Source organism: Lithobates pipiens, unplaced genomic scaffold, assembly GCF_037356315.1.
Source record: "Lithobates pipiens isolate NorthernLeopardFrog02 unplaced genomic scaffold, aLitPip1_a1.2 Scaffold_16, whole genome shotgun sequence".
Lineage (NCBI taxonomy): Eukaryota > Metazoa > Chordata > Amphibia > Anura > Ranidae > Lithobates > Lithobates pipiens.
Window position 1 is genome coordinate 370,292,264 of NW_027507748.1, and position 15,649 is coordinate 370,307,912.

General features: G+C 48.9%; 1 protein-coding gene across 2 annotated transcripts in view; it reads left to right on the forward strand.

The window, feature by feature from the left end:
• The window catches only part of BRIP1 (BRCA1 interacting DNA helicase 1), a 561,638-nt gene that overhangs the window by 61,942 nt on the left and 484,047 nt on the right, over positions 1 to 15,649 (forward strand). For both annotated transcript variants that reach the window (XM_077482124.1, XM_077482125.1), the window contains exons 5-6: positions 1,984 to 2,117; positions 15,402 to 15,548. In XM_077482124.1, coding sequence (XP_077338250.1) covers positions 1,984 to 2,117; positions 15,402 to 15,548 — 281 coding nt within the window. The remainder of the gene's footprint in view (positions 1 to 1,983; positions 2,118 to 15,401; positions 15,549 to 15,649) is intronic.

A 15,649-nucleotide genomic window follows, 5' to 3' on the forward strand; every position in this document is an offset into this window, starting at 1 on the left:
GCTACATCGGTATTGGAGGGAGGTTGTGACGATAGTCAGTAGGGTTTTTGAGATGGCAGTAGAAATGGAACCGGTGGGTTGTGTATTGGGATGGATTAAGGGAAGTAGCGACCCTAAGGATAGTAACCTAGCTAAAGTAAGGTGTCTCTTCCAGGCTAGAAAACTTATAGCTCAGAAATGGCAATCTGCCATACCCCCCACGAGCGGAGAGTGGGTGCAGAATATGAATAGGGTTATTCTTAAAGAGAGAGTAGCATATATGAGGCAAGGAGGTATTAAAAAATTCGATAAGATATGGAAGGAATGGTTTGTAAAAATGATGAAGGAAGGTACCTCTTAAGCCCCGTACACACGAGAGGACTTATGTCCGACAGACTTCCGAAGGAGTTCCGTCGGAGTTCTGCTGGAATTCCGACGGAGTTCTGACAGACTTTTCGGCTGAGCGGACTTGGCCACACACGATCACACTAAACTCCGACGGATTCGAACGTGATGACGTACGACTCGGCTCGAATAAGGAAGTTCATAGCCAGTAGCCAATAGCTGCCCTAGCGTCGGTTTTAGTCCGTCGGAGTAGCATACACACGAGCGGATTTTTCGAAGGGGACCGGGTCCGGCGGAGTTCCTTCGGAAAAATTTGAAGCATGTTCCATATTCTAAAGTCCTTCGGACTTTGGCGAGTCAAAAGTCCGTTGCAGCCCACACACGATCGGATAGTCTGACGGACTCAGTCCTTCGGACTTTGGATGTTGAAAAGTCCGCTCGTGTGTACGCGGCATTAGTAAGAAGGAAGTATGATGGAAAGGGGTGTATTAGTGGGGAGGGTGATGAATGTAGGAAGGGAAGGATGGGGGAGGGATTTGCAAACAGGCACTGTGTTATTACTGTTTTTTTATTGGAAGGCTGTATGAGTTGTTTTGTATTGAAAAAGAAATTAATAAAGATATAAAGTTTAAAAAAAAGACCATTTGGTTAGAGTTAAAGTGTTTCTGCACCTAAAAAAAAAATATTAAAAGCCAGCAGCTACTAATATTGCAGCTGCTGACTTTTAATAAATGGACACTTACCTGTCCCAGGGTCCAGAGATGTCGGAGGCAGATGACGAGCGATCGCTCGTCTCTCTGCTGCCCCCGCCGCCATCCTCTGTCAGGGAATCGAGAAGTGAAGCGTTGCGGCTTCACTGCCCGGTTCCCTACTGCGCATGCGCGAGTCGCGCTGCGCGTCTCTTCTGGTCCCCGCCGTGTGCTGGGAACTGTGTGTTTCCCAGAACACAACGGGGGGGCGGGGCATCTGCGGGGGTCTGTGGCGGTCTGTCCCGGAAGTGGGTGCAGATACCTGGATTATCCAGGTAACTGCACCCCCCTCCCCCCTGAAAGGTGCCGATTGTGGCACCGGAGGGGGGGAGGGATCAGATTAGCGGAACTTCCCCTTTAGGGTGGAGAACCGCTTTAAAGGAGAAGTGTGGAAATTTAAAAAAAACAAAACAAACATGCTTAACTCCCTGCTGCAGCTGTCCCTGGCTCTAACCTGAGCATTCACATGATCACGCTTTTATTGGTCCACTCAGCAGAAAGTGGCGAATGTCAGTCACCTGGGGCTGGGGAGGGCATGGGAATGGCTGCCTCAAGCTCTCTGTGGCGGGCTGAGAGGCTGAGCCAGCTGCTGGTCAGGCATCCAAGTGGGTCCCAACAATATTGTCGGGATCCTTTCGGAGTCTGGATCGGCTGATACTGATCACCCTGGACTGATCTGATTCTGTGTCACAGAAGTGCACTCCTATGACCCACAAGAGCAGTAAAAGTTTTGGTCATACTTCTTTTTAATATCTACATTAAAGTGTTCAAAAACATTTGTTTTGTTTGGTTTGCAAACATGCGCCAGATTTTGAGAAATTATGTTTGTACCTCTGTTATATATGACTTCTGTACTCGTCTTTTATTTTAATTTTTTTACTCCACTTTATTCTCCCACTCTCCCTTTTAGATACTAGAAGAAGTAATACAAGTCTAGCTTCAAAGCTGTCTGCAAAAAAGCAAGCTTCTTTTACTTCAGATCAGGATGATAATGATTTTCAAATGGATAGAAAACGCATCCGGCAATCACCTCTTGAACAGCAGGTAATGAAATCCCAGTTTTGGATTGCTCTACAGATAAGTATTTATTTAGTTCTCTTATCCCCCCTGTGAGTTGGTAAGGTCATTACACACCCTCTATATCAAGTTATGTTACTGTTACCAATTACAAATGGCTTCATTATTGCCGCACACAAAGACATGTCAGGTAGAATAATGACTTGTTATCTGACAATGAATGTGAAAATGCAGTGGTCTAGGAGTTAGTGGTTACTCCCTTAACAGCTATTCTGCTAATTGTCAATCAAAATGAAAAATGACAGTTGCAATAGAATGACACATTTTTAATTGGGATTTCATTCAGTGTAAGCACATCTGAAAGCCTATTCCTAGTTCTTCCCTCATTTCAATATCGTTCTGCAGCAGACGTTTTACTTAAAGCAAACCTGTCGTATTTTCTAGCCCTGCTTCAGGGAACATATATTTCTGGTATGAAAAGAAACTGGTGCAATGCTAGGTGCCTGGCTATCACAAATTTTTGCTTTCACTGACCTGGAACAAGTACGTGTTAAATTGTTGATTTCTTTCAGATAAATGCCTATTTTAGTGCATAATTTTGTGATTTCTGATAATTAGGCCTATAGTTTTAATACTTTAGGACAGCATCTCTCAAGCCTCTCTAGAGCTACATAATTCTGGCCAAAATGAGAATCACAATTTTTTTGCTTAGAATAAAAAGATCACAATTCTCCCAGCAGCTTTCCTCTTTAGAGCCCTGCAGGTACAGCAGCTGGATTATAATTATGAAACCACTCCCATTAGATTCACTTTCCAACATGGACACAGACAAACACAGAGGGCTTTTTTCTGAATAACAAAAGATAGCAATCTGCAACAACGTTAATTAAAATCCTTGCAATGCACATAGATCACCCAGAGGGGAATATTTTTTTCTCAACAAAGGTGGAGTTACTCTTTAACAAAAGTAGCTGAAAGCCATTATAGTTTCCCACAGGAACCCTTTTTTTTTTTTTTTTTTTTAGAAACGGAAGAGGTTGTAATTGCTGCTTGTTTCCTGGCTGTCCTAATTCTTAGTACTTTCACAGGTCATCCCTGACCTTGAGTTTATTGTGCTCATTTGGAATTCTGAATTCACTCTGTGTTTACCAATCCACATATTTATGTTGTGTGTCAGTGACACCCAAAATAGTGTAGCTAGGCAACAAGCATGTTCAGGAGGTCAGTAGTGGAAGCCCTCACAGTTCATTTAGCACACTTTCTTTAATTCAGGGTTCCCAGTTTCTAGTTGAGCTTTTTCATGCTGAAGGTGACATGTGGTTGGTGTAGATCCCTTGTTTTTATTTTTGAAACATTTATTTGCCAGTGAATTAAAAGTAGAAACCTAATTGATGGGTACATGCTGCTGTTCAATTACAGTTTTATTCATTCACTTGTCTGTCCCAGCTCTGTATTGTCTATGTGGCCAGGAAACTGCTCTCAATATTGTTTCATTCATGGAGTGTAACATAGTAGAAATGGGAAAAATATAACAGAAACAACTACATTATAAAAAAAGCAAACAGAAAAAGGCAGAAAATGACAGTGTCTCTTTAAACTCTAAAAACCTTTTGTCTACCTAGATCCGCCCCGTGGATATCCGTTTGCTCAGCGGGGATCACTCCGCCGATCCCCGCTGAGCAGGGAGATGACAGCTCCGTCTCTGCACACTGCGCAGGGACGGACCTGTCACAGCGCCGCTCTCCCCTATGGGAGATCGGATGACGACGGACCGCAGTACCCGTCGTCACCCGATCCGATCCGCAGACGGATGGAAAAATAGCTTTTTCCTCCGTTACACTTTTTCGGATCGGAGCGGGTCGGATGTCAGCGGACATGTCACCGCTGACATCCGACGCTCCATAGAGCTCTATGGAGCACCCGTTCAGGTCCGCCTGAAAAACTGACAGGCGGGCCTGAACGGGACGTCAGTGTGAAAGAGGCCTTACTGTATTTTAAAAGGCCACCTTTTATAAATGAAATGTAAGTATGAAAAAATGCTCCGTTTGCCTCTCATCTTATATTATCCTTTAGTGGCAAAGTAATAAATTACTGATGGAGCACCTTACTATAACTGGCAATTGTATGAGTATACTGGGGGGGGGGGATCTTACATTTGTCTTCTTAATCTAAAAGGTTTACTTCTTTATAAGGTGTGATATGGAAATTGAACTGCAGTTCAACTGGCATTTTTAAAGTATGTTTAAAATAATGGACAGTATCTTCTGTGCTGAGTTACTGAGAGACAAGTTATTGCTTAAGTATATTTATAGCCCAAATGTTTTTTTTGTTTTGGAGAGAAGGATTAGAACCACTGTCAATCTTTTATTGTTGTTTCTGTCCCTGGTGGGGTAATTGACATGTTCTATTTTTTTCTCATGACCCTTGTTACTGAAAATGATGTGAAATCCAAATTTCTCTTATATTCACTGACCGACACAGCTCCTCTCTTAGCCATTGGGTTGTATACCTCACCTCTAGGAGAATACTAGGCAAAAAGTTGTAATACAACACTCAGAACCCTCAGTTCCGCCCAGGGGGCGGTCCCTTAGGTATCACCCCTCCTGTCTGCCAGCAGACCTCAGTTTTATTTTGCCTAGTGAAGGAGAAAGACCTATGGGCTCGCAGGGTTTTTTTTATGCAGAAGCCTTGCTTTTTGTGCAAGATGAGTGATCCTGTGATCTTCTATCAACAGCCGGCTGGTTCACTTATCCTTGTAGTCTCCCCAGTCCGGCCATCGAGCGTGTGCAGTTCGCAGCTACGGCCCAGCAGGCCACGACAAAATCTCAGCTCCAGAGGTGGTCGGTGAGCTTTTATGCTCCGGGGCATACATATGACAGGGCTACTGATGTCTGCGTCACAGTATGCCAGGCCAGCAGTCTACCCTGTACTGATCAGAGAGTAGTTCTGCCATGGAATGTCTTCCAGTGCTTCAGGACTGGCAAGTGCGGCTCACCCTGCCTCGGTGGGGCTGAACAGCTGGGCATTCCCTGGGAGTTCGATTCAGGGGCCCCCTCACCCCCCTCTCTTCTCTCCCCTGTCCCCATCTTCCCTCCCTCCCCCCTCCGGGGGGGGATGCTGCATGTGACTGCTGAGCGGTGTGTGTGTAGCCATACAGGGGATCTCTGAGGGCTCTCACCTGGATGGGGGGGGGGGCTGGCTGGATAGCGGTGGTCCTGGGTCCTGTGTTTCTGTTATCTGGGGGTGCCTGTGAGGGTCTGCCGTGGTCTGGGGCAGCGCTGTGTATTTCTCACCTCATGGCATGGCCGGCGGACATTTTAGGTGTGGGCAGGGCAGCATGGCTTGCTGGGCTTCAGTGGCCATTTTCAGAGTGATTTCCTATTGAGGACCCTGGCGGCCATTTTCTGGAAGCCTGAGCACATTGTCCGTGTTCTCTAGCAGCAACATAGCTCATGTGCTCTCACAGCCGTTTTCCCTGTGTTTCTTGTCTGTGTACTGGACGCTGGGCAGCCATTTTATTGAAGCTTGAGCATGTTTCTAGATCGTTTACCGATCATTCCAGTGGCTGCCACCGACACAGTTTTGGTTTCCTCTGCACTTGGGAGCACTCAGGGACTACAGGCACCACTTGTGGACAGCGCAGAATGAGCCCCTCAGTCAGCGGCAGCAGGGAGGGTGGGACTGTCACTGTTCTAAGTCTCCTTTGGGTGGCAGACAGGATAGGGTCAGCATGGCTTTAGAAACTAGTGTTTCTTCCCCCAAAACCCAGGCAATTGCAACTGGGTCACCTGCAGACTGCACAGTGCCCATGGACACCCTGATGGCGGTCCTCAATTAGTTTGCTGCTAAGATGGAGGCGGTGCGTGGGAAGACGGGTGCAATGAGGCGGCCCCTGCCCCCGGTCCTCTGGGGAGAGCCCTGATGCAGACTCGGGCCCTGCTGAGGCTGGTGACCCCTGCTCTGTTTTTTCAGATGACGTTGACCAGGACCGTTCGGACAGTGAGGATGAGTCCCTGTCCAGGTCCAGGCGCGAAAAAGTGCTTGTTGGAGCACTTATCACAGTTTTTGTGTGACACCCTGGAAATTCAGGAGCCAGCAGGTCTCCAACGGTCCCTTTTGGGTCTTGTAATCCAGCACGTTCACCTAAGGTGCTCCCGTATCTGACTTATTTTGACAAGTTCACCTACAGGGAATGGGGTCGCACGCAGTGGACCTTTTGGGTCCCCAAATACATGGCGGTGCGTTACCCCTTTGAGGGAAGCCTTCTCACAAAGTGGTCAGCTCCTCCGGTCGTGGACCCCCAGTATCCAGGTTAAATAGGTAACCATGATCCCGGTAGTGGGGACTCCTGCATTTAAGGATCCCACGGACAGGAAGGCCGAGGCAGTAGCTCGTTCCTTGTTTACGGTTGCGGGGTCCGCTGTGCGACCAGTACTGGCATCTGCACTTGCGTCGCAGACACTGACCGAGTGGGCAAACCTTTTGCACCGCGAATTGGGAGAGCAGCAGGCTTCTCCTGTCTGCGTGGAACTAGCAGACCAACTAGTGCAAGGCCTAAGTACGTTTGATGCGACCCTGGATACCACCCCTCTGTATCTAGGGCTTCAGTGTCAGCTGTAGTGCTGAGGCGCCTGATTAGACTAAAATGCTGGTCTGCTGACCAGGCATCCAATAAAGCCCTGACGGATCTTCCCTTCCTTGGCGACCGGCTCTTTGGAGCCTCTCTGGATGGCATTATTAAACAAGCCACCGGTGGTAAGAGTGCATTACTCCCACAGGCCAGGAAGGCTAAGGAGCCACGCCATAGGCAAGGGCCCTCTTCCGTTCACTAACGGCTTTTCCGTCCGCCTGGAGCTTCGGTATAACGTCCCAAGCCCGACAGGATGACCACAGATGGACAAACACGTCCCTGGAACCGCAAGCCTAACAAGCTTGCGAGTATACGTGCTACCGCATGAAGGTTTCCTCCACCCATGTCTCGGGTGGGGGGTCGCCTTCGGGGGTTTGCAGTCTGGTGATCCCCTCGGTTTTTGTCCAATGGACCTGAAATCTGATTTCCTCAGGCTACAAGATAGAGTTGCGCTCTTGGTCACCAAACAGATTCTTCCCTTCCAGCATACCCGTATCCCCGGCTCGCCGGGAGCCCCTCTTGGGGGCAGTAAGGGACCTGCTGAGCAGTTGGGTGGTTGTACCGGTTCCGAAATCGGAACGTTTCCAGGGTTTCTACTCAAATATGTTTGTAGTTCTCAAGAAGGAAGGGGTATGTCCAATCTTGGACCTAAAAGCTCTCTATCACTTTGTTAAAGTGCAGAGGTTCAGAATGGAATCAGTTCGCCCAGTAGTTGCTGCGCTCCATCAAGGGCACTTCCTGGCATCCTTGGACATCCAGGATGCGCACCTGCACATATCCATAAGCCTGTGCCGGCAGAAGTTTCTGCAATTTGCAGTTGGGGAAGCCCACTACCAGTTTGTGGCTCTCCCTTTTGGTCTGGCATCAGCCCCCCAAGTCTTTACCAAGGTTTTGGCTCCGGCTTTGATGTTGCTACGGCAACGTGGGATCGTGATCGTGGGACATCTAGACGATCTCCTCCTGTGAGCATCTTCCGCCTCAGAATTAGAGGAGGATGTGGCAATCCATGCAGACTCTACGAGAATTTGGGTGGCTGTTGGACCTAAAGAACTGAATGATTGTACCGACTCTGCATTTGGAGTACCTAGGCTTGCTGCTAGACTTCATAGAAGCGAGAGTTTTTCTCCCTTCAGACAAGGTGCAGACTTTCAGATCCGTGGTAAAACTGCTGATGAACCGCAGGTGGTCGTTGCTTCACTTTTGCATGCGAGTCCTGGGGCTCATGGTGGCCTCCCTGGAGGCTGTACCGTTTGCCCAGTTCTACACCACAGTCCTGCAGAAGGAAATCTTGTCAAAATGGGACAAATCTCAGTTGTCCCTGGATCGTCAGATTCAGGTGAGCCAGTCAGTCAGAGAATCACTGATCTGGTGGCTCAGGCGGAAAGTCGTTCCTATTTCTAAAGTGGACAGTGATCACACTGGACGCCAGCCTTTTCGGCTGGGGTGGAGTGATGGTGGTTCAGTCAGCTCAGGGTCTCTGGTCGACGGAAGAATCCAAGTTGCAGAGCAATCTGCTCAAACTGAGAGCGAGCAGGCTGTGCCTCTCTACATGGTCAATGAGACTGCAAGGACTTCCGATCACAATCCAGTCAGACAACGCCACTGCAGTGGCATATGCCAATCACCAAGGGGGGGCAAGAAGCTCAGCCGCGGCACAGGAGGTCGCTCACATACTTCGGTGGGCAGAGCCTGTACTGGTTTTGTCGGCCATTTACATTCCCGGAGTGGAGAACTGGCAGGCGGACTATCTGAGTCGCCAGATGCTGGACCCAGGAGAACGGGCGTTGCATCCGGAGATATTCAGGTTACTGTGCCTGAGGTGGGGCACACCAGACGTGTATCTTCTGGCCTCTCGTCTCAACCGGAGGGTGCCAAGGTTCGTGTCCAGGATAAGAGATCCGTGGGCAGACGCGTCAGACGCGCTGATGGCTCCGTGGGATCAGTACCATCTGATCTATGCCTTTCCTCCACTCAAGTTGTTACCATGTCTGATCGCAGAGTGGAAGCCGAGGGGATTCCAGTAATACCGGTGGCCCCAGATTGGCCTCAGCGTCCCGGGTACGCAGACCTGGTGCGTCTGATGGCAGACGCTCCCTGACGACTGCCATTATGAGAGGACCTTCTGTCTCAAAGTCCAATTCTCCATCCGGATTTACCATCGCTGGCTTTAACGGCATGGCTATTGAGAAGCTAGGGGTCAAGGAACCGGCGTCTGTCAGACTTGGTGATCCCAACTATGTGGAGAGCACAGAAATCTTCTTCTTGGAAGATATATCATCGTACCTGGACGGCCTACATCTCCATGTGTGAGGAGAAGGTTGGCATACGTGCTTTTTTTTTTTTTTTCCCCATATCCAGGACCCTGCTGTTTCTTCAGCAAGGAGTAGACCAGAAATTGGTGTTAAGCACTATTAAGGGGCAAATTTTAGATTTGACTGTCTTTTTTTCAGCAACCCCTGGAGTCTCGCTCGTTAGTGAGTACTTTTTGTTGAGGGGGTTCGTACTGTAGTCCCTCCGGTGCGTCCACCGTTACCCCCATGGGGTTTGGACCTGGTGGTGTTATCGGCGCTTCAAAAACCGCCGCTTGAAACTATCAGGGAGTCTCCCCTGTTGACTCTTTCCCAGAAAGTGGTCTTTCTAGTGGCCATCACATCTGCCAGGAGGGTTTCGGAACTAGCGTCCTTGTCTTGCAAGTCGCCTTATTTGGTTATCCATTAAGATAAGGTGGTGTTGCGTTCGCAACCGTTCTTTCTACCGAAGGTGGTCTCGGCTTTTCACATTAATGAGGACATTGTGTTACCATATCTCTGTCCTAGGCCAAAACACCCTAAGGAGGTGGCCCTTCACGCTCTGGACGTGGTTCAGGCTCTGAAAGTGTATTTGTCTACTCGCTGTTTGTCTCGCTAGCTGGTCCTAAGAAAGGCATGGCGGTCTTATCAGCCACCATTTCCAGGTGGATCAGACAGATTGTAGTACAAGCCAATGCCTTAAAGGGGCAGGTGCCCCTCTTTCCGGTTATGGCCCGCTCCACAAGGGCAGTCGGAACATCTTGGGCCTTCTGACACCAAGCGTCAGTCGCTCAGGTGTGTAAGGCGGCGACCTGGTCTTCTGTCCACATGTTTACCAAGTTCTACAAGGTAGATGCCAGTGCAACGGCTGATGCCTGTTTTGGCTGCAAGGTTTTGCAGGCGGCTGTATAGTTGCAATTGAATATGCAATATTTTTTCAGTTTTTTCGATAAAAACACAATACCTTTAAGTTAATGCATTGTTGCATTACCTTCCACAGGTTTTTTGTGCGGTTGTGGGTAGTCACTCCTGTTGAGGGTACCCTGATTTTGTGGTCGATTTTTCCATGCACTATTTTTTGTGGGTACAGTTGTACTAGTTTCCCACTTGCCATGGTGGATGAAGTTTTATGCTGTTTTCCCACTCCTCGTTTGGCACTGCTTGGGGATGTCCCAATGGCTAAGAGAGGAGCTGTCGGTCGGTGAATATAAGAGAAAATAGGATTTTTTGTACTCACCGTAAAATCCTTTTCTCTGTAATTCACCGACCGACACAGCACCCGCCCCTCGTTTTTATCTTTACATTATACTGCTTGTTGACATACTGAGGTCTGCTGGCAGACAGGAGGGTTGATACCTAAGGGACCGCCCCCTGGGCGGAACTGAGAGTTCTGAGTGTTGTATTACAACTTTTTTTCTCCTAGAGGTGGGGTATACAACCCAATGGCTAAGAGAGGAGCTGTGTCGGTCGGTGAATTATAGAGAAAAGGATTTTACGGTGAGTACAAAAAAATCCTATTATTTACATTTGTCACCATACCAGAAGGTGAGACAAATGTTCTGGTAACAACTGTATGAAGGGAAATATCCTGTATTTTCACTTTCTGTTGTTTATGCAGGACAGGGAGACATGCAAAATCGTGCCAAGCACAAGCTTGAGCAGCACTATCCAAGCTGTGCCCACATCATACACATTAAAGTATTTACATTTACATAGCACATTAGTATTTATAGTGATCTTTAAATAACTAAAAAATAACTTTGTGTTAAAAGCAGCTAGAGAGGTAAGTAAAGGCTTGTTTTGAAGCTCTTTTAAAGTGGTTGTAAACCCTTTACAACCACTTTAAACTGCAGGCAAGCCTAAAAAAAAACAAAAAAACAAAACAAAAAATACCCTGCAAGATAAAGGCATAATGAGCTAGTATGCATAGCATACTAGCTCATTATGAATTACTTACCCTGCGGTAATTACCCTCTGGTAATTACTTACCGGAGATATCCCTGTATTTGCATGTGCCGACGTCATGCAGCACATGCACACTTAAGCCAACTGAAGGAATGGCACGTACGTGCCGTTGCTTCAGTTGTACAGTGCCATTCCCGGCGGCTCCCGTGCTGTGATTGGCCAGAGCCGCGATACCTGGAAGTAACCTCCGGGATAGATGTCGCCGGCCGGAGGGGGCTAGATGTTGCCGGCCGGAGGGGGAGACGAGGACAGCTGCAAGGGCTTCATTCTTGGGTAAGTAATTCATAATGAGCTAGTATGCTATGCATACTAGCTCATTATGCCTTTATCTTGCAGGGTGTGTTTTTTTTTTTGTTTTTTTTTTTTTTTTTCTTTCTTTCCAGGAGGGTTTACAACCCCATTCTATACATTAGAGTGAAAACCTTCTGTGCTGCAGCAGCCCCCGCGGACCCCCCTTTTTCTTACCTGAACCCAATCGTTCCAGCGATGGGGATGAGCACAGCAGCTCCAGCCGCTGTTTCGGGTCCTCATTGGATAGATTGATAGTAGCAAGGGCCATTGTGTCAATGGACGCAGCAACAGGACTCAGGAGTGCGCCCGGACGAGTGCCCCTATGGAAAAGCGGCTCTCTGTGGGGGTACTCAATAAAGAGGAGGAGCCAAGAGCGCCACTGAAGGACCCCAGAAAAGGAGGATCGGGCTGCTCTGTTCAAAACCCTTGCACAGAGAAGGTAAGTATAACATGTTTTTGCTTTTTTTTTTAACAACAAACAAAAACCTTTACAGTCACTTTAATGCTTGCTATGTAAATAATGTACTGTTTAGGAACGTGCACTTTAAGAGCCCATTCACACAGGGGCAACTCTTGATCCGACTTCAGGTCGCCTCAGGTCGGACAACATTTAAAAAGCAATGTAAGTGAATGAGAGCCGTCTTAATGCACACTACTGAAGTCGCTCCGACTTCAGAAAAGGTTCCTGTACTACTTCTATCCGACTTGTAGGCGACCGGTACCCATTGATTTCAATGGAGATCGCCTCCAAGTCGGATCTCCGTCTATACGGAGGCGACTTTGACAGAATTATTAGCTCTGAAGGGGGAACTCCACGGCAAATTTCTGAAAAAAATTTGGCGTGGGTTCCCCCTCCGAGAGCATACCAGGCCCTTAGGTCTGGTATGGATTCCAAGGGGAACCCCCTACGCCGAAAAAACGACGTGGGGGTCCCCCCCAGATCCACACCAGACCCTTATCCGAGCACGCTACCCGGCCGGCCAGGAAAGGGGGTGGGGACGAGCGGGCGGCCCCCCCCTCCTGAGCCGTACCAGGCCGCGTGCCCTCAACATTGGGGGGGTGCCTTGGGGGAGGGGGGGCGTGCGGCCCCCCCACCCCAAAGCACCTTGTCCCCATGTCGATGAGGACAAGGGCCTCTTCCCGACAACCCTGGCCGTTGGTTGTCGGGGTCTGCGGGCGGGGGGCTTATCGGAATCCGGGAGCCCCCTTTAATAAGGGGGCCCCCGGATACCGGCCCCCCACCCTATGTGAATGAGTATGGGGTACAATGTACCCCTACCCATTCACCTGTGGGAAAAAAAGTACAAAAAAAAAAACACAACACAGGGAAAAAATATTTTATTGCACAGCTCCGGGGGTCTTCCGTCTTCGGGGGTCTTCTCGCCGGACTCCTCCGCTATCTTCTTGTAGCTCTTTTACTAGCGGAGGAGCCCGGCATTCTTCCTCCCCGCCGCCGGCCTCTTCTCCCGACTTCGGGGGTCTTGTCCCCCTCTTCGGTTCTTCTGCCGGGCCACCGCGCCTTCTTATAGCTCTTTTACAGGCGGTGGCCCGGTCTTCTGTCGCCGCCGCCGCCGCCTTCCGTTCTTCTTCTTCTTCTTCTCCAGGAGATGTTGACACGACGCTCTCTCCGGCCACAATGCCAGGGACGCGCTCCGCTGCCACTTATATAGGGACAATGGGGCGGTGTCACATGGGTTGATGTCACATGGGTTGGTCACATGGGTTGATGTCACATGGTAAGGGGGCGGGGTCACCATGTGACATCAACCCATGTCACCAACCCGTGTGACATCAACCCATGTGACACCGCCCCATTGTCCCTATATAAGTGGCAGCGGAGCGCGTCCCTGGCATTGTGGCCGGAGAGAGCGTCGTGTCAACATCTCCTGGAGAAGAAGAAGAAGAAGAAGAAGAACGGAAGGCGGCGGCGGCGACAGAAGACCGGGCCACCGCCTGTAAAAGAGCTATAAGAAGGCGCGGTGGCCCGGCAGAAGAACCGAAGAGGGGGACAAGACCCCCGAAGTCGGGAGAAGAGGCCGGCGGCGGGGAGGAAGAATGCCGGGCTCCTCCGCTAGTAAAAGAGCTACAAGAAGATAGCGGAGGAGTCCGGCGAGAAGACCCCCGAAGACGGAAGACCCCCGGAGCTGTGCAATAAAATATTTTTTCCCTGTGTTGTGTTTTTTTTTTTGTACTTTTTTTCCACAGGTGAATGGGTAGGGGTACATTGTACCCCATACTCATTCACATAGGGTGGGGGGCCGGTATCCGGGGGCCCCCTTATTAAAGGGGGCTCCCGGATTCCGATAAGCCCCCCGCCTGCAGACCCCGACAACCAACGGCCAGGGTTGTCGGGAAGAGGCCCTTGTCCTCATCGACATGGGGACAAGGTGCTTTGGGGTGGGGGGGCCGCACGCCCCCCCTCCCCCAAGGCACCCCCCCCATGTTGAGGGCACGCGGCCTGGTACGGCTCAGGAGGGGGGGGCCGCCCGCTCGTCCCCACCCCCTTTCCTGGCCGGCCGGGTAGCGTGCTCGGATAAGGGTCTGGTGTGGATCTGGGGGGGACCCCCACGCCGTTTTTTTCGGCGTAGGGGGTTCCCCTTGGAATCCATACCAGACCTAAGGGCCTGGTATGCTCTCGGAGGGGGAACCCACGCCAAATTTTTTTCAGAAATTTGCAGTGGAGTTCCCCCTTGAGCTCATTCTCTGCTTGGCCTCGGCAAAAGTCGCCTGGCCTGGGGCGACTTGTAAGTCGTCCCAAGTCGGGCTTGAAGTCATCACAAGTCGTTTTGAAGTCGTCCCAAGTCGCGCTGTGATCTTAACTCAAGTCGTGTCCAAGTTGCCTGACTCAAGTCGCCTACAAGTCGTGTTGCCCCTGTGTGAATGGGCTCTAAAAGAGCTAGAGTCCATATTTTAAGTGACGGTATCGAATTGTGATGCCTTTATAAAAAAAAAAACTTGGTACAAAGAGCAATTGCCTTTAACCACTTGCAGACCAGACCCCTTTTTGCGATTCGACACTGCGTCGCTTTAACTGACAATTGCGCGGTCGTGCAACGTGGCTCCCAAACAAAATTGACGTCCTTTTTTTCCTACAAATAGAGCTTTCTTTTGGTGGTATTTGATCACCTCTGCGATTTTTTATTTTTTGCGCTATAAACAAAAATAGAGCGACAATTTTGAAAAAAACGCATTATTTTTTACTTTTTGTTATAATAAATATCCCCCAAAAATATTAAAAAAAAACATTTTTTTCCCTCAGTTTAGGCCGATACGTATTCTTCTACATATTTTTGGTAAAAAAAATTGCAATAAGCAATTATTGATTGGTTTGCGCAAAAGTTATAGCGTTTACAAAATAGGGATAGTTTTATAGCATTTTTATTAATAATTTTTTTTTTTTTTTTTTTACTAGTAATGGCGGCGATCTGCGATTTTTATTGTGACTGCGACATTGTGGGGGACCCATCAGACATTTTTGACACATTTTTGGGACCATTGTCATTTATACAGTAATCACTGCTATATAAATGTAGTGATTCCTGTGTAAATGACACTGGCAGTGAAAGGGATAACCAGTGGGTGGCAGTGTAGGGGTTAAGTGTTCCTAGGGGTGTGTTACTAACTGTGGGGGGGTTGGGCTTTCATTTAGTGTACACTGATCTCTGCTCCAATCACATGGAGCAGAGATCAGCGTCACTAGTTGCTAGGGAGAATGGAGAAATGTTGTTTATACAGCATTTCCTCCATTCGGCCGCTCCGTGAGACGATCGCGGGGATGCCCGCGGCGATCGAGTCCGCGGGTCCCGCGACCGGACTCACGGGGGTCCCGACCAGCGCGGGAGCGCGTCGCCCTCCCGATGTCAGGGCGGCATCGAATATTGGACGTACCTGTACGCCAATATGCCTGCCCGTGCCATTCTGTCGACGTACATCGTCGTGCGCTGGTCGGGGAGTGGTTAATCAATGAATGTGAAATTTTTTTAACTCAACTATGTAACTTAAACCAATCATATTCTTATCATCTTTGTCATATAGTATTAGAATAGAAATGTCTTTTGGTCTTTTTAACATTACCAGTGTAAGTGTAGCGTTAATAAAGACAATATAGAAGTATCTTTATTTTGTCTTATGTTACAGACACGAAAACGGCGCTGTTTTGAAAAAGGTGTGCAATATATTGATGACGATGATGATGATGATGATGTGGTATCCCATAGCTATCAACAAGGAAGAGTTGACACTGCTAACTGTCTTGGTGAATCATCAGAGGCTACACCATGGCAAGTGAGTAACTGAATTTCTTGTGATGTGATCAGCACTATCCGGTATGTTGGAGGCAATCTCACAGTCTCCTGGTAGTCCTGCCATGACCATCTATACAATAT